Source organism: Sinocyclocheilus rhinocerous, unplaced genomic scaffold (genome assembly GCF_001515625.1).
Source record: "Sinocyclocheilus rhinocerous isolate Xijiao unplaced genomic scaffold, SAMN03320098_v1.1 scaffold418, whole genome shotgun sequence".
In the NCBI taxonomy this organism is placed as follows: Eukaryota; Metazoa; Chordata; class Actinopteri; order Cypriniformes; family Cyprinidae; genus Sinocyclocheilus; species Sinocyclocheilus rhinocerous.
In genome coordinates, this window is record NW_015651146.1 from 407,448 (window position 1) to 433,346 (window position 25,899).

The 25,899-nt window shown below is 35.3% G+C and overlaps 2 protein-coding genes across 2 annotated transcripts in view; one reads left to right on the plus strand and one right to left on the minus strand.

Annotated features, from left to right (window-relative positions):
- LOC107712656 (multiple epidermal growth factor-like domains protein 6) overlaps positions 1-13,253 on the plus strand; it is a 37,972-nt gene extending 24,719 nt beyond the window's left edge. The window contains exons 12-33 of the mRNA XM_016517964.1: positions 605-739; positions 821-955; positions 3,124-3,249; positions 4,533-4,664; positions 4,837-4,965; positions 6,382-6,513; positions 6,586-6,714; positions 6,811-6,939; positions 7,229-7,357; positions 8,364-8,492; positions 8,632-8,760; positions 8,859-8,987; positions 9,086-9,214; positions 9,339-9,470; positions 10,487-10,615; positions 10,745-10,873; positions 10,972-11,100; positions 11,533-11,661; positions 11,761-11,889; positions 12,230-12,358; positions 12,440-12,568; positions 12,657-13,253. Of these exons, the coding sequence (XP_016373450.1) occupies positions 605-739; positions 821-955; positions 3,124-3,249; positions 4,533-4,664; positions 4,837-4,965; positions 6,382-6,513; positions 6,586-6,714; positions 6,811-6,939; positions 7,229-7,357; positions 8,364-8,492; positions 8,632-8,760; positions 8,859-8,987; positions 9,086-9,214; positions 9,339-9,470; positions 10,487-10,615; positions 10,745-10,873; positions 10,972-11,100; positions 11,533-11,661; positions 11,761-11,889; positions 12,230-12,358; positions 12,440-12,568; positions 12,657-12,712 (2,783 nt within the window). The 3' untranslated portion in view covers positions 12,713-13,253. The remainder of the gene's footprint in view (positions 1-604; positions 740-820; positions 956-3,123; positions 3,250-4,532; positions 4,665-4,836; positions 4,966-6,381; positions 6,514-6,585; positions 6,715-6,810; positions 6,940-7,228; positions 7,358-8,363; positions 8,493-8,631; positions 8,761-8,858; positions 8,988-9,085; positions 9,215-9,338; positions 9,471-10,486; positions 10,616-10,744; positions 10,874-10,971; positions 11,101-11,532; positions 11,662-11,760; positions 11,890-12,229; positions 12,359-12,439; positions 12,569-12,656) is intronic.
- Positions 13,254-14,453: 1,200 nt separating this feature from the next.
- Positions 14,454-25,899, minus strand: part of LOC107712657 (voltage-gated potassium channel subunit beta-2-like) — a 44,415-nt gene continuing 32,969 nt past the window's right edge. Inside the window, exons 9-14 of the mRNA XM_016517967.1 lie at positions 24,022-24,107; positions 21,517-21,637; positions 21,318-21,412; positions 19,663-19,783; positions 18,013-18,101; positions 14,454-17,089 (exon numbers count right to left, since the gene is read on the minus strand). Of these exons, the coding sequence (XP_016373453.1) occupies positions 17,000-17,089; positions 18,013-18,101; positions 19,663-19,783; positions 21,318-21,412; positions 21,517-21,637; positions 24,022-24,107 (602 nt within the window). The 3' untranslated portion in view covers positions 14,454-16,999. The remainder of the gene's footprint in view (positions 17,090-18,012; positions 18,102-19,662; positions 19,784-21,317; positions 21,413-21,516; positions 21,638-24,021; positions 24,108-25,899) is intronic.

A 25,899-nucleotide genomic window follows, 5' to 3' on the forward strand; every position in this document is an offset into this window, starting at 1 on the left:
TTCTCCAGCATGATTTGAGATGCAAAGAGCATCTTCAGCTTCAGTGGATGAAAGAAAATCTGATTGCTGTAAAAAAAAAAGATTGCTTGTTAGATTACTGACTGTCATATGGCAAATTTTTAAAACTCCTAAAATGTTAACACTTTACAATAAGGTCCCATTAGTTCATGTTATTAACTAAAATTAAGTAACAGTGAGCAATACATTTGTTGCAGTATTTATTAATCTTTGTTAGAGATGGTTAATAAACATACAGCTGTTCATGTTAGCTCAGGTCCTTTAAATAATGTTTACAAATTCATCTAATAAATGTTTTAGAATTATTTTTCATTGTTAGTTCATGTTAACAAATGGAACCTTATTATAAAGTGTTACCCCTTAAACTTAATTTTAGGGTTTAAATTACGTTCTCAGATTTTCAATGTGATTTAAACCTGAACTTAATATCTGATTCATTGATATATTGATTCAGTGGATTGTTGTTCCAGAACTAACAAAGATGTTGATCCAGGCACATGTCATATTTGGATTAATCATTTTATCTTTTTAACATCTGATGGTTCTCCTGGTTGTAACAGAATATCCCACACAATGTCTTTTCCAGCTTGCCCCAAGTGGTCGTATGGATCTGGCTGCTCATCGGAGTGTCATTGTGTGCAGCAGAACACGCTTGAATGCCATCGACGTCATGGAACGTGTGTGTGCAAGCCTGGCTATCAGGGCAAGACCTGCAACCTGGGTCAGTTCAGGGAGTACCATTCACTTGATTGACAGCTTGTCTGTGGCAAGTATGTTTTATCTGTTGTTCTTTGTTTTTTAGAGTGTGATAGTGGATACTATGGTCCAGGATGTAAATCAAAATGCCAGTGTCCAGCAGGAGTGTCTTGTCATCACATGACTGGACAATGTCAGCGTCAGTGCCCAGCCGGTCTGTATGGGGATCACTGTGACCGAGGTGAGTTAAAATAATTCAATAGCTGAAATGCAGTGGTATTCGCAATACACGGTGCTAGAAGAGCTTCCATAAAAGTAGATTTATGGCTATCTCTGAGAGTCGTTGTAAGTTTCGCTGACTAGCATTTGACAGGATAAATAAGATTAGCGGGCCAGGCCAAATATAGCTGCCAAACACTGGAATACATGATGGAAATACCTTTATCTCCTGGCTTGCCGATTAAATGTGTTCCCTTAACACAGATATGATCCTGTATTTCACTCAACTGAAAATCTAGAGTAAATATTGAAGCCCAACATGTTACAAAACAGATTTTAAAGGGGAAATGTCTTGAATAACAGGAATTTTTTGGTCTTTGATTAACTTTGTGGAGGTTGCAGGTCAGTTCTGAGATGGTCAGCAGGGAAAAATAATGCTTAATCCACATAATTAAATGCTAAAACACAGAAATTACCTTCACCCTGGTTCCCTTGACAGAAACCCAACAAGATTTTTCCTATGGCTTATGGATTATTGCAGAAAATAAGCTCTGTGGCCAACAAAGGTTTATGATTCTTACACGTTTTGTTCATCATGATGATCTTCACAAATGAACACAACTTTTATGAACTTTGAAGCAATCTCCAGAAGTAAAATGCTAAACGTAGGCTATAAACTAACAACACCACGGCCGCATGACTTCAGCGTCAACATCACTAAACTTCCGACAACTCTTTCAGCCTTTATTTAAAATACATTTTCCCTGAAAGTTCGAATTAGAGTGTGGTTATAAATACAATGAGGCTGTAAAAGCGGACTAGTGAGTAGATTAATTTTCCTGTTTGGCTTGATAAAGTTTAATGTCGCCAACAATATCTGTAGCCCTATTTAGCCACATGTTAGCAATACCTTTTAGCAAAAGCTTTTAGAAAATCACAAGGGGATATTACTAGTGTATTTTATGTTGTAGAATAAAATGTGACAATGTCTTGAGTTTATTTTAAGATGAGTTTATTTTTAGAATTTAACCAAAAATCCCTGAAATGAACAAAATGCTAACCATCTTGTAAAACTGAACTGCAAAAATGTGTCAGTTTACTATACATATACACAGTAGTAAAACCAGCCTGTTTAATACAAAGGGTCAGAGAGGTCAGAGAGTTTTTTGATGAAAGAAACCTTATATAATTTAATTGTGCTTTAACTGTGAAATAAATAACATGCTACAAAAGTGTAAGAAATAAGTGGAACCTGCACACTTTTATTTATTAAAGATATCCAGGCCAGATCACAGTCAGTTACTTGAATTGATATGTATATATGATTTTTTACGAGTATAAAATAAAATTGTCCTGCTGCCATGATGTTCCGAGCCCCAGCAGCTTTCATGAGTGAGTCCAGTCCACTTGGCAGGGGGTACGGAAATATCCAGAATATTTCAACAGAAATACTGAGCTGGCAGTCAAACCTCACAACCTGGAAGTCATTAAACAATCAGAGTGCTACGTCTGCCATCAATTAGGAACAACAGGCTGTGAAGGGAGTCGATTTGGCTTGCCTCGGCATTTCACTCGTAGCCTCTGTGGTTGCTTGACCTGTCCATTCTCTGGATGCTCAGTAGACTGTCTAGCCAATGTAAAATCTGGGTCCAGAAGCAAAAGCTGGTGTTTTCATATATTTTAATACCATATAACTTGTGAGGTACCCCCTTCATAAAACCATGTAAAATACTTACTGTACTTACACTGTGTGAAAAAACATGGTGTGGTATTATAAAGACATGTTGTTTCTTAATGAAGTATTTCAAATATACTTTTAATATATATATTTCATCTTTACTTTTTTTTGTCAATGTACTAAAGACAAAGCAAAATGTTAAAATAATATAGTATAGTATTTATTTTTGTTACTTTTCCACTCACTATTAGAGTAGATGTACTGTATAAACTTATGGATAAAGTTTAATAATAAGATTTAGATTCAATTAAGCAACATGTAAAAAAATATAAATCAAATAAAAATAAATATTGCATTAAAGAAATCTTAAACATCTAACATTAAACATTTCTTTTCTGGCAAATTTTCCATGGACCCCCCAATTACCCCTCCTTTTCAAGTACAAACAAACAGTATTAGGTTTATATTACACTGTTCACTCTATGAAAAACTGTATGTACTGTCTTTTACAGAGTGCCCTGTGGGACAGTTTGGAGTTGGATGTTCACAATCTTGTGACTGTAATGGAGCTCCATGCGACTCAGTGACTGGAAAGTGCCACTGTCCCGCTGGGCAGACAGGAGAACACTGTGAAAAAGGTACAAAAAACAGCACTGGACATCAAGGAGTACTGCAAAAAAACAACAAAAAAAAACAAAGACCGAGAGTTGTAGAATGCTATCAAATAGTTAAGAGAGAGTTTGCTAGTGAACCATCATATTCACTTATTCCAAATTGATCTGGAATCGCATTTACATTGTGTTTCATCTGAACCAAATTAAACACGCTGACCTCTGCTTTCTCTCCTGGCTCTGCACATGTTTAAAAGAGAGGAAAATTGTTTTGCCATTAATGACTTTTCATTCTGTTCTGTTTTGGAGTGGACAGGGTAGTTTAGAGAGGAGAAATTGCAGTGATTTTGGAGGTCTATTATTAGCCACATTTTGCTGAGCCAAAGATCACAGACATAACCGTGGTAATATATCACGGGCCAATCCATTAGAGGAGTTCTCTCTCAAATACAAAAAGTCATAATGAGCCACAGTGCAGAAGGAGAGGAGCGAAGCCATGCCATAGAGCTAGTTGACAAGCTAGAGACGACTATTAGCTGTTAATGGAACAGTCAGTGGCTTCCAGCTGAGAGTGTGTGTGTTTAAATGTGAGGTGTGCTGTGATGCTGTCAGGACTCCGATGTTGACAAGTATTAATAAGATAAAATTATGAAAAGTAAAAAATGCTTTGGTAAATCATAATTATGAGATAGAAAGTCGAAATTATGATATACTTAACCATAATTATGGAATAAAATGTTTAAATGATAACATGCTGTCATAATTATGAGATGAAAACTAAATTATGATATGTCAAATATGAGATAAAAATATAGTAAAAATTATGACAAAAAGTCATAACTATGAGATATACCCCCGGTTTCACAGACAAGGCTTAAGCCTAGTCCTAGACTAAAATGTAAGTCTGAGCTGTTTCAAATGAAAGAAACTTGCACTGAGTGATCTTAAAATATATCAGTGCCTTTGTTTTGTCTCAAGATGCACACCAGGAATGTTTTTTTCTAAGGCACGTTTATAAAAATGACTTAAATGTCCTAATTGAACTATGGCCTAATCCTGGCTTAGGCTAAGCCCTGTCTATGAAACCGGGCCATAGTCAACATTATGACATAAAAAGTTTAAATTATGAGAGAGTTTTGACATTAAAAGTGACTTTTCATGTCATAATGACTCTTTATCTCATAAATTTGGCTTAATATGCCAGAATTTCATTGTTTTATCTCATAATTATGACTTTAATAAAATGTACTATTTTTTTTAGTATCCCTTTATGAATTAACTTCTATAAGTTTTTTTTTTTTAATGTTCAGAGTGTGAAGAGGGCCGTTGGGGGCTGGGATGTGCAGAACTATGCCCTTCCTGTGATAATGGTGGATTGTGTGATCGGCAAAACGGCACCTGTATTTGTCCACCAGGATACATGGGAAATCTCTGTGAGAATGGTAAGATTTAATATTTAATTTTCATAATCTTAATGTATCATCAGACCTCTGTTCAAACCAGACATCTGTCATGAGTTTAGAGTTTTGTGTCACACATAAGAGAAAACATCTGTTGCATATTTGTGTTTTTCAAATGTCACCTTTACTCAGATTTAAATTTTATTTCTAACAGTCTGCCCATTTGGGCACTTTGGCCTCAGCTGTCAGTTGCGCTGCACCTGTGAAAACAGTGGGCATTGCCACCACGTGACAGGTCTCTGTGCTTGCAAAGACGGCTGGATGGGACCCAACTGCGCAAAAGGTAAGGGCACACTTAGAATTCACACTTCATTTAGATTTAGTTGTTTGTCTAGGACCTAAAGCAAACCTATAAGCGATAGAAAGCGTACTAGATATGAGACAGCCATTCAGTGATCATGTCAATGAGACTGTATGGATATCATGGATGCCTCTTTGACATCTAGCACTATTACACATTGCTTTAGGCTCAGCTTTTACCAGATTTGTTACTTCTCAGCCATGTAACATAAGACTGTGCTGTCCTGTAGGACCGGCTGACCTTTGCTGCTCACATTGTGGCAACTGTCCAGTCTTGCCTCTCCATGCCCCATAAAATAACAAAATCCAGACCGTCATGCATTGCCACTACACACACTTTTGTACTTTTGTACCTCACCCGTTGCTGGTCAGCATGCATCTGTTATGTATATCTATGTATATTTTTAATGCAGCAACTTGAGTTCACCCAAAATGAAGATCCAAGTAATGGCTTTTCACTGTTCTCTGCATTGGCTTACTTGTTTAAGAGCTCATTACCTACAATTCAGCCTGTACTTTAATAGATGTTACATCACATCCAGTCAAACAGTCACATACTTATCTCAGTGTAGACAAAGCTCAAGTAGAATCACTGCTCCCATCAATGCAAAAATAATTTTCATCTTTTATTCATGGTAATCAGTCTCCAGTAAATAAATACACATTTGAGAAACAAAAAATGAGTTTAAAAATTCTAAATATAAAAAAAATGAAAAATAATTTTATTATTATTATATAAATATATTTCTTATTCCAGTGGCAAATTGTTTTTGGCATGTCTTTTATATTTAATAATAATAATAATAATAATAGTAATAAATATTTATTTATTTTTAATCTAAAAGTCTTCATAATTTAATGAGTTTGTAATTAAAACAAGTCTTTTAAACAAGATCTAATTATATCAATTATTTTCAGCATTTAATAATTGTAATCAGCATTTTTGTCCTTTTTGTAAATAAATACACTTGAGAAGCAAAATTGCAAAATATAATTAGATATTTATTTCAAATAATACACACACTTGTATTTTTAGCTTGGGTTTTGAATTTTTTGTAAAAAAAAAAAATGTATATTTATATTTTATATCTTTTTAATCTAAAAGAAGTGAAAAGTTAGCTTATGACTTTGCCTTATTTATTTCTGAGTGCCTATCTCACCATACATTCCACCCAAACCATTGCAATCACCTGCATCAGGTTTCTGGGCATAAATGATCCTTGCCCTCAGTGGATCCACTACATGCAGTTTGTTGCCCAAAAATCTGCCAGGAAAACCTAAAATAAATGAGTTGACTGCTTTAATAAATCTGGTTCTTTTACTTCACTCATAATGTGATCTCAGTGGTAGAGTGGGAATTAATTATTTGATGTAATGGGGCATGTATATTCTGTGGCAGCTTGTGAGGCGGGACTCTGGGGGCCAAACTGTGCCAGCCAGTGTGACTGCAGGAGCAGCGTGGGCAGCTGTGACCCTATGACTGGGCAGTGCCATTGTGAAGCAGGCTACACGGGACCACGCTGTGATCAAAGTATGAGCAACCATTGCTATTTCTAGGGAACAGAAATCTAGCTTTTTCTGATGTTTTCAATGTGTTTTCTAGAGTGTCCAGAGGGTTTCTTCGGCCAGGGCTGCCGTCACAGATGCCAGTGTGAGAATAAAGCAGCGTGCGAGCATGTGAGCGGTGCCTGTACTTGTTTACCAGGCTGGACTGGAACGTACTGTGAAAAACGTAGGGGAGGAGAAGGGGTGAAGTTGGCTATGTGGTATAATATCACTAAAACTAGTCCAATTAACATATTTAAGTGTATATATGTATCTTCAACAGCCTGTCCGGAGGGTTTTCATGGTTTCGAATGCCAGCAGAAGTGCCAGTGCTTAAATGGTGGTTGTTGTCACCCCGTGACTGGAGGCTGCCAGTGTCCATCTGGTTGGGTCGGGCCCCTTTGCAACACCAGTGAGTCATTTTACTGTGGTCAACATCCCATGACAATAAATGGAAACAAGAAGCATGTTCAAAGCATTCCCTCTGTCTTTCGTGTAAGGTAAAATAAAGCAATAAAACACATGCCCTGGGTTTGTGTGTCCATGGATCGGCACACTTTGCAGTAACGAATGCTGGCACAGCCTCATCCTGATGTCTGCCTTTGATGTGGAAACCTGGTAGCATTGTATTTCAGAATGTGTTGTAGTTTCTTGTTTATAGAGTTTCATATTTGTCTGTATCTATATCTGTCTTGCCATAGCATGTGAAGCTGGCACCTATGGCCCTGGCTGCAGTCAAACCTGTAACTGCCACAATAATGCCACCTGTGACCCTGCTGATGGAAAATGTGAGTGTGGAGCAGGATGGACAGGGAGCAGCTGTGAACAAGGTAGTGTTTTTAACTGTCCTCACGCAATCCTGAAGAGATGCATACTTCCTTTAATCAAAAACATGCAGAGATTTTTTTTTTATATATCTGTTGAACATGTTACTTTTGTAGAAATAATTATATATACTGTGTGTATATATATATATATATATATATATATACTGTATATATATATATAACATGTTATTTTACAGATACTATATAGAGCTCAACAGAATAAAACAGATTCCAGGCATCTAAAGCTGAATTATTTAAAACTTAATATAGCTTCATAAAAAATGGGGTAAGACCAAGAAGCGCCAAAACAAAAAATCATCCTCATCATCATTATTATTATTATTAATAACACACACATAGAGATATATAGTTTGCACTTTATTTTACAGTATGTGTATTTACAGTGTACTTACCCAAGAAAGTACTGGTAGTATAAGGTAACTACATGGCTTAAGCTAGGTTTAGGGGTAGGTTCAGGGTTAGTACCTATTTACAACCCAGTTATTGTAATTGCTATAATAAGTACATCGTATGGACACGTGGAACAGGACTGTAAAATAAAGTTATTCCTATGTGTATTTTTTCAGTGTCTTGTCTTGAACACATTTTTGAGGTACTGTGTTAAGTTTAGAACAGATAAGCTTTTCTGTATTTTTTGGAATCGGTTTCATTCTGTTGTGTTATATATAGCTGTTTATAAACATAACAGTTATACAAATAACATGTTATTTTTGTATATTTATTTGTACTGAAGTAACATTAAATTGATATCCCTAGAAAAATAAAAGAAAAACGGTATGTTTATTATTATTATGAATAATAACAACAATAATAAATAATAATAATAAATGTACAAATATATTAATATATGAAATAAATTTGATTAGGCATTCCATTTTGTAATTATTTTAATAAAATTTGATTGACAGCTCTCATATCAGAAACATGCTCAACTGAAAGTTCACATGAAAGAAATGATCTTTGTCTGTTTTTTTTTTTCTCTCCCCAGAATGCCCAGCTGGCTTCTATGGTGTGGGCTGCCACCAGCACTGCTTGTGCCAGAATGGAGGGTCATGTGACCGAATCAGTGGGCAATGCACATGTCTAAGTGGATGGACTGGAGTGGCCTGTGAACAGGGTTAGACATAAACCAGACATTTTTGATACACAACAATGTTTACAGTAATTCATATAACAGTGAAAATATGTAAACATTTTCAGCTGCCAAATTGGCGATTTTGTTTTTCAAACATCTCGTTCCTGTGTTTTATGTTCAGAATGTGCTCTGGGACACTTCGGCATCGACTGTCAACACAAGTGTGAGTGTGAGAATGGCGGAGTGTGTGACCGACAGAATGGCAGGTGCTTCTGTCCAGCAGGCTGGAAGGGCTCACACTGTGAGATGGGTAAAAAGCATCATAGTGCCTCAGTTGTCTTCATAATGTCTGCTTAAAAACTGACCACAAAGAAGAATATGCATTCTCATTCTGTGTGTTTTGATCAGCATGTACTCAAGGTTTATATGGTCCAGGCTGTAAGCAGCAGTGCAGGTGTGATCATAACGCCCCATGTCACCACATCACTGGCACCTGTGTGTGTCCTACAGGCTGGAGAGGGTTGCACTGCGAGAAAAGTAATTTTCCCAAATGGCTATCTTGTTTTTATCTGTCAGATTGCCCCATGCTGGCAGATCCAGCATACTGTGTCTGTAACTCATTTGTGCTCTTTCAGTTTGTTTACCCGGTTCATACGGGAAGCGATGCGCTCAGCGATGCAACTGTCCTCGTGGCACTTCCTGTAACCATGTGACCGGGGAGTGTGGCTGCCCACCTGGATTTGCTGGTAACGGCTGTGAGCGAAGTGAGTGATTATCTTCTGATCTCATTACACTTATGTTGGAAATGTGTTTGACAGCATATCAGTTGTTAAACACTAATCCTGCTGTCCTGGCTCTCAAAGGTTGTTTTGTTCCTCTGCTCTGCAGTGTGTCAGTCAGGTATGTTTGGACTGAAATGTAATCAGGTGTGCCAGTGCTCTGAGGTTAATCAGCTCTGTCACCCCGTCACTGGTGTCTGCTACTGTGCTCCAGGATATCACGGCAGCAAGTGTGATACAGGTGTGCCCTTCATGATCTCACCTTCTTTCATCTTAATAAGTCCTATGTATATACTGAGATGAACAGTAAGGATTCAATATGTAACAATATGGCTATATGGAAAAAAATATATAAATTCTTTTCCGAATACACCAGACAGGTAAAATATGCTTTTATGTATTTTTATACAGGCACTATTGTGTCACCGGTGTTGATTTTTATTAAAACAAATGGCTTTACAAAGAGGTTAACATTGGTTAACATTAACTAAGATTAATAAAAGCTTTTAGAAGTATTTTTCATTGATAGTTCATGTTAATTTCAACATTTACTGATACATTATTAAAATCAAAAGTTGTATGTTAATATTATTTAATGGACCTGAGCTATCATGAACTAACAATGAACAGTCGTATTTTTATTAACTAATGTCAGCAAAGATTAATAAATACTGTAACAAACGTATTGCTCATTGAGAGGTAATGCAAGTTAATGCATTAAACACCATTAACTAATGGAACCTTATTGTAATTTGTTACCAAACTAACAGATTTAAACTTTTTTCATTTATTCTTATGTCATATTAAAAACTTTTTTTTACATACATACTTTTTAATAATTTTTTTATTCACATTTTTTTCAAACACCTTTAATATATAGATTTTGTTTTATCTTTGGCCTAGATTATGAAATCAAAAATTATTAAATTAATTACATCTTTAAAAAACCTACACAATTCACTCAATTAATATGTGGCATCATTGCCATCACAAATACAACTTTATTGTGTGTAATTTCCAATCAATCTGTAATTGTCAAATTATGCATGTTACTCAATTATAAGTATTTAGGATATAAAAGCTATGAAGTTAGTTTTTAGCAAGACAGGAAAAATGTTTAAAAGTCATTTGTATTAGTGGCCAAAATGCCCATTGTTGAAGAAACATTCACATGCTGTGAAGTTTTAAAGATGTAAATCGTTATTACTACATAGATTACTGCATAGATGTTGTACCCATGATGCCTTGTTGTTTTAGAGTGTGTGGTAGGCCGTTATGGTCCCAACTGTGATCAGGAGTGCCAGTGTCTGAATAAAGGAGTGTGCAAGACCAGCACTGGTACCTGTACCTGCCCACCGGGATTCATTGGACCAAACTGCAATATCAGTCAGTCACACTTTTACAATTTTTAATCATTGTTCTTTAACAAATTTTGTCTCATTTCCAGATTTTTTTTTAGAAAAGGTAAGTGTAACAGACAGTTAGTGTAACTAACAGACTGCTCTCTCTCTAAAGCCTGTCCATCAGGGCGTTACGGGCAAGACTGTGCACGAGTGGCTTTGTGTGGTGAAGGGGCCAGGAGTGATCCGGTCACAGGCAGATGCGTGTGCAAAGCGGGCCAGCGAGGGGAAGACTGTGGGAAAGGTCTGACTGTATTCCTGATAAAAGTAATGTTGAAGGGATTGACTAATGTTTTGCTGAGTTTGTATGAAATAAGCCGATGAAGAGTAATTGTGTCTCAGGTTGTCCTAGGGGCTGGATTGGCGAGGACTGTGCTCAGCGCTGTGACTGCAGTAATGGAGGACTGTGTGACGCGGTTACAGGAAACTGCACCTGTGGACTGGGCTGGACAGGAAACAGCTGTGATAGAGGTCAGCTGATTGTGCACAGTTCACCCGAACATAGAAATTCTGCTAATGCAGCTTTTATCAATACAATGAAAACACAGTGTGACTAAGGATGCACCGATATAAAAAATTCAAGCCAATATTGATAAGCCAAAAATAATTTTTAGACAAAATGTAAAATTCTAAAATAAATGAAATAATTTATTGATAAAATATTTTTATAATATAAAAATAATATATATATATGTAGTTTATTAAAATAAATTAATGAAATACTATAATACTACTATAATATATACAGTATATATATAATACTATAATATATAATAGAATTTTATTCTATGAAAAACTATTTTCTCTAAATAAATGTTAAAATGAATTTAGAAATGTTACATTATGAAAAATGGAAATAATAGATGATTAAATTCTGTTTAAATGTGTTGTTGTGTTGATCAGAGTGTCCCAGAGGCCGGTATGGGGCTGACTGCAAGGAAGTATGTGATTGTAAAAATAATGGCACCTGTGACAGAGTGATGGGCGAGTGTCACTGTCCTCCTGGGTACTACGGACACCTCTGTGAACATGGTGAGAAAACGCAGCATCTGTTTCATCTAATTTTGCATCCTGACCAGTTTAGTCCATTTTGTAATGATTCTGATTCAGGTGTTTTTTTTTAATCAAAAGCATGCCCTATTGGTTTCCATGGACATCGCTGCCAGCTTTTGTGTGACTGCCGTGCCAATGCACCTTGTGACTCTGCAACTGGCCGCTGCCTCTGTCCTCCAGGTTATCAAGGACTCCGCTGTGATAGAGGTGCAGAGGATATCAGTGTTTTATCATCAATGTCTTTATAACAATGCTTTGAATAGAAAGTTTTACAAATCTTTTGCAAATGTCTTAGCTCACTTTGCATTTGTTTGAAATATTAGAATTTTGTAAATGTCTTTACTGTCACTTTCAGTCAAATATATGCATCCTTGCTGAGTAAAAGTATTGATTTTTTTTTAATGATAAATGATAGTCTATATCTATACATCTGAATGCATCTGTAGTATGTATATATATGCATACATATATCTGTACATGTACGCATGTATATATGCACACATTTATTGCATCTGAATATTATGTAAACTGTATGTTTATGTTTCAGAGTGTGATCCAGGCAAATTTGGGCCTAATTGTGTCCACATATGTGACTGTGACAGAGACACACCATGTGACCCTGTCAGTGGCAGGTGTCTGTGTGCACCTGGGAAAATGGGATCTCGCTGTGATATAGGTAAGCCTTCCACCGAATTTGTCTCACTTGATTTTTTTCTTTAGTCATTTAGTCAAAAATGTCTTCTTGCATTCCCATCAGACTGTGGAGTGAATCGATTTGGACCTGATTGCTCAGAGAGATGCGAGTGTCACAACGGAGGTCAATGCAATCCACGCAATGGACGATGCACCTGTCTCAACAGCTGGGTCGGACCGAGCTGTCAAGAGGGTAATTTCACTGGTAATTCACAATAACCTTCACTTTTTACAGCAATCTCAAATAACAACTTTCCTGTGTAATGTTTTTTTTATAACAGGGCTCATGTCTAGTCAGAATACTAGCAGAAGCAAAAGGAAGGACTCATCAGTATAGCAATCTCACGGTTTCTTATCCAGTTCAGTAACAGACACAGACAGTTTCACTGACTGTAAACTGACCTGGCTTGAATTTGTGAGTGGACTCTTGGCTAAAATTGAAGCCTTGTAGCATTTATTTTTTTTAGATCTTTGAACACAAAAGTCCACCAAACCGTCAGATGACTCTAACAAGGACAAACTTCCAAGGTGGAGACTTCCATTATTTAGTCAATAAATGATATACTTTCTTGTGGAAAAGTGGACAACATGAAGTCCAACATGGAGAAGGCTATTCATATTGAAGTTCCTCCTGGATGAGGACAAATTCAAAGAGTTTTTTCAGCATCAGTTCTGCTCAGGGAGATTGAACTTCCTGATGACTTCAGTTTAACTCTAATCAAGAAAAGCATCAAATCAAGGCCTTCGCTTCACCTGAAATTGAAGTGAATCCCATTGTCACTGTGATCTTAAACAGGGCTTAAAGGGATAGTGCACCCAAAAATCAGACTTCTGCTATCATTTATATAACCTCATTTTATGGTTTTGTATCCATTTAACCCCAGGTTTTGTCTTGAGTGTGGATATTTGGAATTGTTATAAGAGACTTTGAGTATCTTACATCATTCATGATGAACGTTGTCAATTTCTTTAACATTTAAGTAGAATTTTGCACAAAATTTAGCAAATTTGTTACTACGGTGTATAATATTTAGGCGTTGATGTATGTTGTCCATATTTCAAGTAATACAAAAAATATGAAACTGGAGTAAATTTTTACCTGTGTTCTGTATGAATGTATGTTTTATGTGTGAATTCTTGTGTACAATTTTATTTTAAAGAAAACTGTACTGTAAACCTTATAATCACTATGATTCCTGTTATACTGAACCAGTGTTTTGTCCTTTTAGGGTTTTTGCTACAGATTTATTTTTGTACAGGACCTTCTCCACATTATGCATTTGTGAAGTGTGATTTGCATTCTCATTGCAGACTATGAACTCAAAGAAAATGTATATTTCAATATTTCTGCAGCTAAGCCACGACCAAAGATAGCACTTAAAACCTTTTTTTGAGCAACCATGGTTGATGCTTTTTCTTTGTTTTGTAATGGTTGGTTTTCTGGAAGCTTACAAATGTTTTATTCATGATTCAACGTCTCTAAGGGGTATAGAAATAGGCGTTGAATTTTTAAAGAATGTTTTTGGTAACTGCAGTTCAAGAATTATTGAGATATTTCATATGCTGTTCTGTGTGCACTCTTAAGATGTTTAATGGGCAGAAATAATCACAAGAATACTGACATTACTTTGCCATTTGCACATGATTGAACTATAATTCTTTAGATTTACAAAAAACAAAAAAGTCTTTGCTTTTTTTCTGTTTTCCAGAACAAAATACTGTTTGTTTTATTAAAAATAATAATAAATTATTGGCACCCTGTAATGCTCTAAAATAATTTACAATAGATTTTTAAGAGAACAAAAAGGTATATCATACATATTACACATTTACACATATTTTGGACACTTAACCAATAAATAAATGTATTCCCTTTGTGGTCTTTAGACACATAAAACACAAAGACTAAATTAAAGAAGTTTAGAATAATTTATTTTCAGTTGTTTGAAGCTCTACATATTTTTTTTTCAAGCACAATGTTATAAGCAATAATTGCCAATGAAAAAATAAATGAAGGCAAATGTGATAATGGTCAATAAGACCAGTATAGTATATATTTAGATTATATACATGTTATCAAACCATTCCATTATGTATCTACAGAAATCAATCAACTTAATGCATATCTGTAACAGTAATGGTCATATTACAGTTAACAAATGTCAGAATTATAGGTTATACCAAAAAACAGTATTCTTATCAAATCAGCTTCAAAACATCAGATTTCCTGTACATACATTTACTCCTGTTGACAATATTGGACTATTTTTTAAATAATTTTACAGCAAAGTATTCAACTTAGGCTCCTTCTTCAACAACCTCTGTCCTTGCAGGGGAGGAGGGGGACTGTACACCAACAATTTCTCATTCAATGATGTTTATCCTCCACATGACTAAACTGGTAAAACTGGTTCAATTTTACCATCTAATTACTGACAACATATTATGACTTCCTGAGCGAAAGCAAACCACTAACATCTTAAACGATAGATGCAGCCTGACTCAACATACAACTGACAAATATAAGGACATTTACGATTACCCTCAGCTAAAGGCAACTGAAGTAACGCCTTCCACTTCTATCAGATCCTGTGGTCTTTGGTTAAAGTGCTACTTCAAAAAGCCTTACGAATATTATTAATAATCTCTCTGCTTTTTTTCTTGTTAAACAGTATGTTTGACGCATTTCCTCTCCTAAGACAAGATGTAGCTCAGACAACAATCAAAACCCTTATAATACGCATTACATTCCAACTACAGGTCAACACTTTTATACCCAGCCAAGCATAAGCATTGTTCTACACTAAAATAATAGGCCATTCTTAAAATTCATTACTATGTACACGCAGCCAACTGTATTGCAACTCTTTAAAGATGTTAATACATAAATTCAGTAAAAAGTCCATTCATATTGAAATGAGTGTCAGAATATTTTGAACTGCCTTGACATGTTGTGAATTTATTTTGGCATTTATTTTAAAGTTAATAACTATGATCACATATAAATTACTCCATAAAGCCTCTGTCACTCCCACCAGGTTATGCTCTCCATTCACCACTGATGGTTTTAAAAAGCCATAATGAATACACATACTGGTACAGATGAAACGTGCTAAACAAATGGTTGCCAGCACTGAATATTTTGCATTAGTACTAAATAAGGAATATAATCTAGTAATTCCCAGACAGCAAATTAACACTGTCCTAATCACTGGTTTATTAGTTTGAAAATGTCCAAGATATGATTTACCACTTTTATAGACACATCTGGAATAATGTTTCATGGAAAACACATGGAAAATAACTTGCACTAAGACGAAAATATTCACTGCCTTGCAAATAGTATTGTAAATTATCATTAATCAAAAGCAACAGTTAATTTAAAGCCTTTTTCGAATGAGTAATGTAAAATTTAATGTAGTAGGCTAATTTGGAGCGAGCCAGTAGAGGGCGAAATAAAAATAAAAAATTCGTAGTTAAGACGCACACAACACACGAGGAGGACAACAAACATTAAACATGACAAGGTAAACTGACAAATAACAACAAATAGTAAAACAACTTAATGCCTTCAAAAAGACAGGCTTGTCTCAAAATGATTCTGAAAACTGAACATCTGTTAAAATAAATAAATAATAACAGAGATTTCCACATACATTGAAAACGACTTAAAGTACACAACATTCAGGCATAAAACATGAGTTCCAAATAACATTTTAAACAATGGGTCACGTGGTCAAACCTTGTACGCGTGGTTTGAAGGTAACAGCAGGGCAGATCCAGCACAGAAATTTCTTTGGTTTCAGCCCGACGAAGCGATGACAAATGAGCACACAGACCACCACTCAACTACTGTCTGTCTACACTGTATTAGGTCATTTACTTCTTAGAAAAGGTTTTAAAAGTAAAAAGAACAATGAGTTTACAAACACTTTCTGATATTGCACATTTGTTGAGGCCTGTTTTTGATTTTGACAGTCTTTATACAGTATTATATGTAACTCAGATGGCTTCCCCTTTCTATGTTTAGAACTAAAACACAGCCAGAATTGATATAGCTTGTAGTATAAATTAAGTCTTGTAAACAAGCACTAGATTGGCTAACAATTTTGATATAAAACCAGAGATGAGTAACATCAAATGCCCTATTTAGTTTGTTCAGTCATGTAACTTTCTGCATTCACCAAAGTGCTTCATCAGCTTCATTACTTTCTGTGAGCTTACGCAAATGTATTTGTTTTCCAACATGTAGGAAAAAAAGCAAGTGCCATGGCCAGATCTCATGCATTTCTAGAGTAAGTACAAATTCTGGATCTCTAATACTGCACTTCTTAGTGTTTACTACAAGGGGACAAAGGGGAAGAGGAAGCGAGCCGGTGGTTTCTTGGTGGTTGGAGCGGCGTTCTGCTTATTGAGCCGGCCTAGCTGATTTGTATGTGAGCATGCTTCCCTTCTGCCCGTGCGGTTCTTGGCCTCCTCTCAGGCTAATGTCGGCAGACTTCATGTAGTGTGTGAGTTGGCTTCTCCTGCAGGACCTGTGACAGTGCTGGTCCCATGAGCCAATGTTTTTTTCAGTCAAGCTCAGAGAAAGTAGCAGGTCGACCCAGTGTCACTGGCTTTCCTTTTAAGACCGGTAGTCCTTTTTACTGTAGGGCTTGTTGCCTAGGATACTGTCCACTTCATGTATAATTGATGATGATAATTTTGGAAGAACCTGGAAGAATGTTGGGCTGAAATTTAATGTGTTTTTCAACTTTACAAATTCATTAACAACAAGCACCTAATATGTTTTTTATGTTACCTTTTCCATTTTTGCAGTTTTATAATTGATTTAATGTTGGCTGAAAAGATTATAATGGGCTGTTTAATGTCAGGTTGTATATTGAGAATTTTCACCATATAGAAGGGCTGCATGATTAATCTGCTTGCTATGTGTTTATTTGTACTCAAGCTGCTCATGATGACCCAGTGTTTTCAAAGTCTTGGAGTGGCACAATTAACAATAAATGCTTCGCACAAACTCATCTTTGTGTCTGCTCTGAGTTTGAGTCACTCATAATGTGCATTTGGGAATGCAACATGCATCAACCATCTTCCCAAACTTGTAATGACAAGCATTTATAACCCATCTGCTTTTAAGAGCTCCTTGAGGTTTACCGCCAAAATAAAAGCTTGATAGTTTAACGTTTAAAAATGAAGACATTTGTATATTCGTTGTACTGTAAAATAAAATCCTTATTATTACATTATTTTTAAATACTCAATTTTTTATTTTACAGTAATTCAATAGCTAGTACAACAGTGGTACAGTAAAATACATTTATTTTACAGTTATATTACAATAGTAATATTACTTTTTATTTAGTAATAATATTATTCATATTTTATAAATTATTTTATTATAATTACATTACGTATCCTATTGATTTAAATTTTTACCAAATTTCTACCCAAAATGTTTTATTTGTAACCACAAGTTGTATACAAAATTACTTAATGCTCATTTTCACAGCTTGTTACGTCACATTGTTCTTGTGCCATTGTCGTTTGGAAGAACCTCAGCATTTCATCTACTGTATTTCTGTTAACAGAATGAAAAACTTTGTTCATGTATGTATCCTGCTGTGAGTGGCTCACCTGAATGGCTCCTATGTTCTCCATCAGCTGTTCAGTGCTGGAGGCCCCCAGCAGCACACAGCTCACCCCCTCATTCCTCAGACACCACGCTAGAGACACAACAAAGCACAGATACTTCACATCTCTCTAAACACTCGAAACAGTCAACAGAAAGAGTAGAGTCTACTGTAAATGTGAAAGCCATTCGAAAACTCAACCAGAAATTCAGCCTCAGGTAAAAGAGCTAATTCTAGATATTAGATTCTCTAAGGAGAGATGAAAGCAAATCAGACCTGTGTGCTTTTTATATAACCAACAATGTCAGAACACTGAACAGAAAAAAGACGGAGGTAGGTGTACTTGACAGAGTGCTAACGTGTGGGCATTAAACTTGAACTAAGCAGTTACTGCTAAAGCAGGTGCATTTTAAGTTATAAAAATAAACTTGAGTTTTGTTCCATTACAACCGACACACAGGAGAAGCGTATTTTAGGCTCGCATTTTCAGCTATTAAACTCACTTGTTTTAAGTTTGGACAACTTATTTATTCAAGTTAATGCATGTTCCTTGTCTTACTGTACAGTAAATCTACAACATTTTTATCACTGAATATCCTGTTTCAAACTGAGCTGAACTTTGAAGTGTTAAAAAAACTGGTTGCAGAAAGCCACATCACATTAAAACCATCACACCACAAGAACATACACACAATCACATCAAGTGCCAAACAATGTGCATCTGGTCTGCAGTTATCAGTCAGCACTAGCCTACTGAACCCCTGCTGTTACTCTGACCTTTACTGCTCTATTAAATAAGGTTATACAGTATAAATGATTAGCATGGATTCAAGGAACAAAACCTGAAGCAACACAGGCAAACCTTGTCTGAAATGTTGCAGTTATCTGTGTTTCCCGTTTGATGAATGATAGTAGTCATCAGTTGATTGTTTTATATGCTTACTGTGCTTTACACAACTAGGACATGTTCCTGGACGGACATCATTTGTTGTTCCTATCAAGCAAACACTAACCTCTGCACTTTTGGGACAGGTTTAGTGTAAAGATGATCTCACATTGGCAGATTTTTGAATTTTAGTCTGGTCCATATTACAACTTATTCTACCCAAGAACAGCCCACTAGGATAGGAAGAGACCACGTGAACAACATATAATAACACAAAGACCCACAGGTAACTCTGCCTTACTGAAATACACAATCGAAAGAAAGGTGCAAAAGCTGTCACTGGGGTGGTATTCTTTCAAAGGGTACACCTTTGTATTTTATTTACCCCTAAAGGGTGTGAATTGGTACATTAAGTGTAGGTAGAATTCAACAAATACAGATCCTCTCAATAAAGAAAAATGCTTTTTGTCCCAATAATAATAATGTAGTTCCAGCATGACTTAATAGGGCCATATTGGTCAACCAAACCTTGCCCCATGGCATCAGGTCAGTAAATGGACTATGTTAAAACCTCTGATTGGTTAATAAGGAAGTTCAGGAACAGAAACAGACATTTAACAGACGCAAGACTGTCCAACACAAGACCCCAGACAAAACGACACATGACAGAAGCAGGAGACGAAGACAGACAGCCTGTCCTGAGCTCCAGGCAGGCAGACAGACAGACAGACAGAAAGAGAGAGAGCAGCAAAGCCCGGGCAGAATTACCGATGGCCAGCTGGGGCAGCGTGCAGCCCAGCCGCTCCGCAATGGCCTGCAACTCTTTCAGCTTCGCCTGCTGACGGCGGCCTTCCTCACTCAGGATCTTGTCCTTCAACCACTGGTAGCCCTGTTTCAAACAGACAGCACACCTGCTCAGAGAGCCACACGCCACCGGCTGATGAGCCGCAGGAATAGCTGCTGGATATTCATTGTGTTTGTGAAGTAATGATGGAATGGATGAGATCTGCACACACAGTCACAGGAACATGTTTTATGAGCGGGTGTTGATGGGATAGTGCAGTACGAATGTGATGGGTACCAGCTGCCAAAAGGTGGTGAACATTATACTTCTCCAACATTTGCTCAACTGATCATGCTCTCACAAGAAATAGGACAGGGCTATGTTGTAGACATCAATTATTAAGTTGTATAATGTTGTAATTTATTATACTTACTGCTAGACGAAAGCACATCTCATATAAAAAAAAAAAACTGTATGCTGTTGTTATTTTTTTTTCCATGGATCACACAAAAAAAAATTTTTTTAAGAATTTTCCCATACACTATTGTTCAAAATTTTAATGGTTGATAAGATTTTATGTTTTTGAAAGAAGTCTCATGTGCTCACCAAGACTGCATTTATTTGATTAAAAGTGCAGTAAAAATGTTAATATTATGAAATATTATTACAATTTAAAATAAAAGTTTTCTATTTTAATACAATTTAAAATATAATTTATTCCTGCAATATCAAAGCTGAATTTTCAGCAACATTACTCCAGTCTTCAGTGTCACGTGATCCTTCAGAAAACATTCTAATATGCTGATTTGCTGCTCAAGAAACATTTCTTTGTTGAAACCGTGATGCATTTTTATCAGGATTCTTTGATGAATAGAAAGTTCAAAGGAACAGAATTTATTTAATGTTTATTTTACAACATTATAAATGGTATCTTTACTGTCACTTTTGATCAATGGACACCCAAACTTTTAAATGCTAATGTTGATTTTAGCATAGTGTAAATAACAGCAGAACTACAATTTTGGGGTGACATTTTAAAATTATTAACAAGTACAAAACTGTAAAATATTAAATTTAATCCACAAATAAATTCTTGAAGACATGCATGCTACTTTCATATTTTTATATGAATATTTTATATAATACTTTTCAATGGAATATGTATAGAGTATGTATACGTTTGGATTTTAATGCTGTTTTTTTACATCATGTTTGTAATTTTGTTGCTAATTGTCATGCTAATTATTTATATAAAAAAATGTTCATGTGTACTTCAGGTGAATGTGCTATTGACATGTTGGACATGTGTTGCAGTCTACTTACAGCTGCATGTATGCATACAATGCAATGTATAGTAAATAAAATCATTCGGAAATCAAAAGCACTCAATGGCTGTGTGTAAAATATGTATGGAAAGGCACTATATCACAGCAAACAAAAGAGGAGAAACACAAAAGTGTTTGTGCATTCATCTACACGCATATGTGCAGATGAGTTGGAGCACTTCACAATCAGATAAAGTGATCTCAAGCAAGGCCTTCATTTAAAACACACAGTCATCAATGAAGACCACCACCGACAACAGTCAGGACAGACCAACAGGAGTGCTGAGAGACTGTAACACATAGCCGAGGAATACCTTGAGGGAGGCTCTGGAATAAGGAGGCACACCGCTGTCATACTTTCCTGAGATGATCCCACAGGCCAGCGGAGACCACGTCATGGCGCCCACACCTGCACATACACCATTGTGACATACTATGAACCAGCCACCCTTACAGCAACTCTGTTACTTCATTTCAAGAAAAATGTGAAAACTCTAGTGAAAACACACATACCTATCTTATGGAAGAGTTCAGGCAGCTGTACTTCCACCTTCTCTCTCTGAAACATGTGATATTCGGCCTGCTCACAGACAGGTGGGATCAGGTTAAACTGTCGTGCCACTGAGTACGCCTCCTGAAAAACATACAATAGTACACACAGATTCAGAGCTGCTCATAATAGAACAAATCTATTTATACATATGTGCAGATTCCTTTATCATCAAAAGCATCTCCCTGCATGCATACTTAAAAAAAAATTTTTTCAAGTTGTATATTAAACAAAGATAACTGGAGAATGTTTTACAAGTAAATACTATTCTAATCTTTCTACTTCATTTCATTTCAATGTGTTACTTACCGTGTAAATGTAAAAATAGTTTAAAAGTAAATTATATGCCAACATTTTTCAGTGCCTTAGCCAAACAACAGAGCAGATGACATTGGGAATGAATTAAGAATTAGTTCCCACAAATTAATTTGGGAACTAATCAGTACAATATAGCCACGGTTTACTAAAATGAATGAACAAATTAGTACAACGTGCCAGGATTTACTAAAACAATGGAACAAATTAGTATAAAGTGGCCACAATTTACTAAAACGATGGAACAAATTAGTACAACATTTTACTAGACAATTTACTAGAACTAGTGAACGAGTTAGTGTGACCACGATTAACTAACATGAGGAATGAATTAACATAATGTAGCTGCAATTAACTAAAACATGGCAACCATATACATAATGACCACAAATTGCAAATTTGTTGCCATGTTTTAGTTAATTGCAGCTACATTATGTTAATTCATTCCTCATGTTAGTTAATATATATATCACTGATTCCTGAGATAAGGGACAAAACATGTTTTACAATGAGTTTTTATTTTTATTGATACATTATTTATAAATGTATATATTTGTAGAGAAAGGTCTCAGCTAATGAACCATGTACTGTAAGGAAACAGGTTTTTCTGAAAATGTTTTTTTTTTTTTTAAATGTACATCTATTCATTTCAAAACTGAATTTGTGTCAACTCCATCAGACGCATTAAAAAGCGTGATATTTTAATTTGTTCCACCCAATAACAGTGTGGAGTCAATTGTGTAATAATGGTGTTCAGTAAAGGAGCTGAAGTGATTAAATACATTCTCTACATTTTTTTTCCAGTTTTCACTATTATGAACAATCCAATTCCTACATTTCTTAATTTTAATATTAAACATATATAACCCTATGTTCTTTGAGAACACAGACATACAGGTGCATCTCAATAAATTAGAATGTCGTGGAAAAGTTCATTTATTTCAGTAATTTAGTTCTGTTCATGTTTTACTATTTTTGAACAATAAATTGAAAAAAAGAATAAAATCTTTATTTCAAAATGAACAGAAACCTTCATCTGACAGTGTTAAAAACTGACGGAGTTGACAAAGGTCCAACTGAGGTTACAACAACTGACTGACAAGACAACAAATTAAGACAACTAGCTAATTTTTAAACTGATATTTAATTTAATACAATAATCCTTCTAGTGGATGTCTCAATCTGAGTCTCCAGTAGCTCACAAAATACAAGAAGCTTATGTTCCATTCAGTGTAATGGTCAGCATTTTTATGTGCTGCCCTGTAGCAGCAACAGAAATGTTCCTAATATGAATCCAAAGGATCTTTAAACCCCATCAGTTATGAAATTGTATTTGTGCCTGACCTGCATGACTAAGGCAGTGGTCAACTGGCATGTTCGCTCTCTATGAAGTCCATTACATCAGGATTTACTATTGCTGTGATCTCATGTGACAGATTGTAAAATAAATAAGTAAGGCATGTAAATCAGGCCAAATATCTATGTAAATAAAATCATGAAACAACATTAGAATAATTCTCCATATGCAAAACATAATTATATCACTATATAAAGAGTTTTGAGAGCATTTGTCAACTTTGTCAGCTTACAAGTCAACACTGTCAGAAAAGTTGTACTTTTTGTATTGTTTGACACATTACAGATCACTGCCTTTCAATATAAATGTATATTTTTGAATTTGTTGCATTTTTTAACACTTTTTACATTGTGAACTCATGCTGAGGACAGGTTAAATTACATGTATTTCCAAGTGTAGAGCATGTTTTTAAAATAATACTAAAGAAATTATTTAAAAATAAAAGCAATACAGATTTCCTTTAGATGTAACTTTAAGTACTTTTATTTTGAAGAATTTCTAACATAAATAGGGCTTTTGTGTGTAGGACATGTTTTGTCCCTAATCTCAAGAATCTATATATATATATATATATATACAGTATATATATATACAGCAAAAAGGTAAATTTGTAGCTAAGTAATGGTTGAATTACATGAATTAGCATAATGCTAATTAATCTATTCAAAATACACTTTAATGACAGCAAATTAGATGCTGAAACAACCTGAATACTTATTATATAATATTTATTTTACTGAAAACAAAAAATCTTTATTTTAATGTGCTAAACAATTCCCTGTGCTTTCAAACCCACCATGATCTCCATGGAGCTCCAGCGGGACGTGCCCCAATACATGGCCATTCCCTGGTTAATCACATGGGTCATCGCTCGGACCGTCTCTGCCAATCACAATATTAACAATCAAAGTCTGGACAACACTCAGATATTTGAGGGACCGAGGAACAAAAGCAGATGTGATCAGAGAGTATCTGACAGAGAGTAAGATGACCGCAATACACCTAGCCAGTAAAAAAACAAGGACGAATATAATGGTAAAGTAATGGAAGTGGAGCAGAAGTAGATTCTGAGAAAGGTTAAGAGCAACAAAGGCCATTATTCATATTTTCTTTATACAAAGTGACAGGGCATTAGAAATGGCCTGAAGGTTATGCATGTTATAGTAACTCTACTCAAAGAGTTTCTCAGTGGGCGGAAAATAAATCAGAGTGCAACTCTGGACTGCATGACATCTCCACAAGGCTGCATTTCATTGACATTTAGCAGAGGAGCAATTTTCCACGGTCCAGCCTACAATCTACTTCATGTCATGAGATTATTATACACTGCTACATGAACATACCCTATTATGAGAAAGGAGCCAGATAAATGTTAATATGTTAATAATAGAACATATCTGTCAAGTACTATAGAGGTGTCACACCATGGGCCATATTTTTGAACAGTAGTTTCACACAAACATTAATTTAAGAAGCAGTAGCAGGTCTCCCTCCTTCAGACTTAGATTCTCGAAAAAGTTTTGATTAGTAACATTTTTAAGGATTCCAAAAAACTGCTTGTTTAAAAATGCATTTTGTGGGTCTATACAGTCCCTTTTTTATAGACCCACATTAGATGCCAATATATTTAATGTGTTCCTATTAACATAATTTAATGTTACACATTTCTGTATTTTATAGTTTAATGATGAGGCCACACCACAAGAAATTCCCAAATATTAATAAAAACTGCAAAAAAGAAAATATATACATAAATAAACAAACATAATCAAATAGGTCATATATTATGAAAAAAAACATCAAATTACTTATTACTACTATTATTTAGTAAGTAAAAACACTGCAGGCTGGAAAGGACAGCATTCACAAACCTATAGTAAATCAAATTTCCAATCTGTACTAACATATGAAGACAAACTATGTGTTCATATGGTAGAATATCTGCAATTTACCAGTTTAAAGTGGGATCTGCTAAGCAGCTTTTGTCTTTTTTAAGATTTATGAATAATATCACTGTAAGTGTAAACCATTAGTAGACAAAGAGAAAATATAAAAAAAGACTAAATACAAAGACAGACACATGCAAAAAAGAGAGCAGTCACTTGCAGTAATAAAATATTCACATGCAGGGAAGCCGAGGACACTGCAGTCAATCATCTTGCAAAAAATATTTTTTTAGTGGTTTTAAGAAAATCTAAAGATTAGGCTAAAGCAAAGTATGAGCGGAAGCTGGGTAAAGTGCTTCAATGTATTTAATTATTAACCTTTCATTATAATATGTATGTTATATGCCACTGTATTGAACTATGTTTGAACTGACAGAAAACAAAAATTAAAAAAAAATTATCCACTCGGCAACTACATGACAAGTACATTCCTAAGAAAAATTAATAATGGAGAAGATATTAAAATGGAATGAAAATGCATGGTAATTATATTTAAAAAAAAAACAACAACAAAAAAACAGACACTATAATCACGGGTCAGTAAGATGCAATGACCTTCTCCAAATTTCACTTGCAAGATGGACAGGATAGTCAAAGAAATCAATCATTCTACAGCATACCAGGTTTAAGAGGAACTTCTGGAAATCTTCAGCATTTTATGGACATGGTCAGGTTTCTCACACCAGGATAAGAGGGCAAACTATCACAAATCAAAGCCATAAAATGCT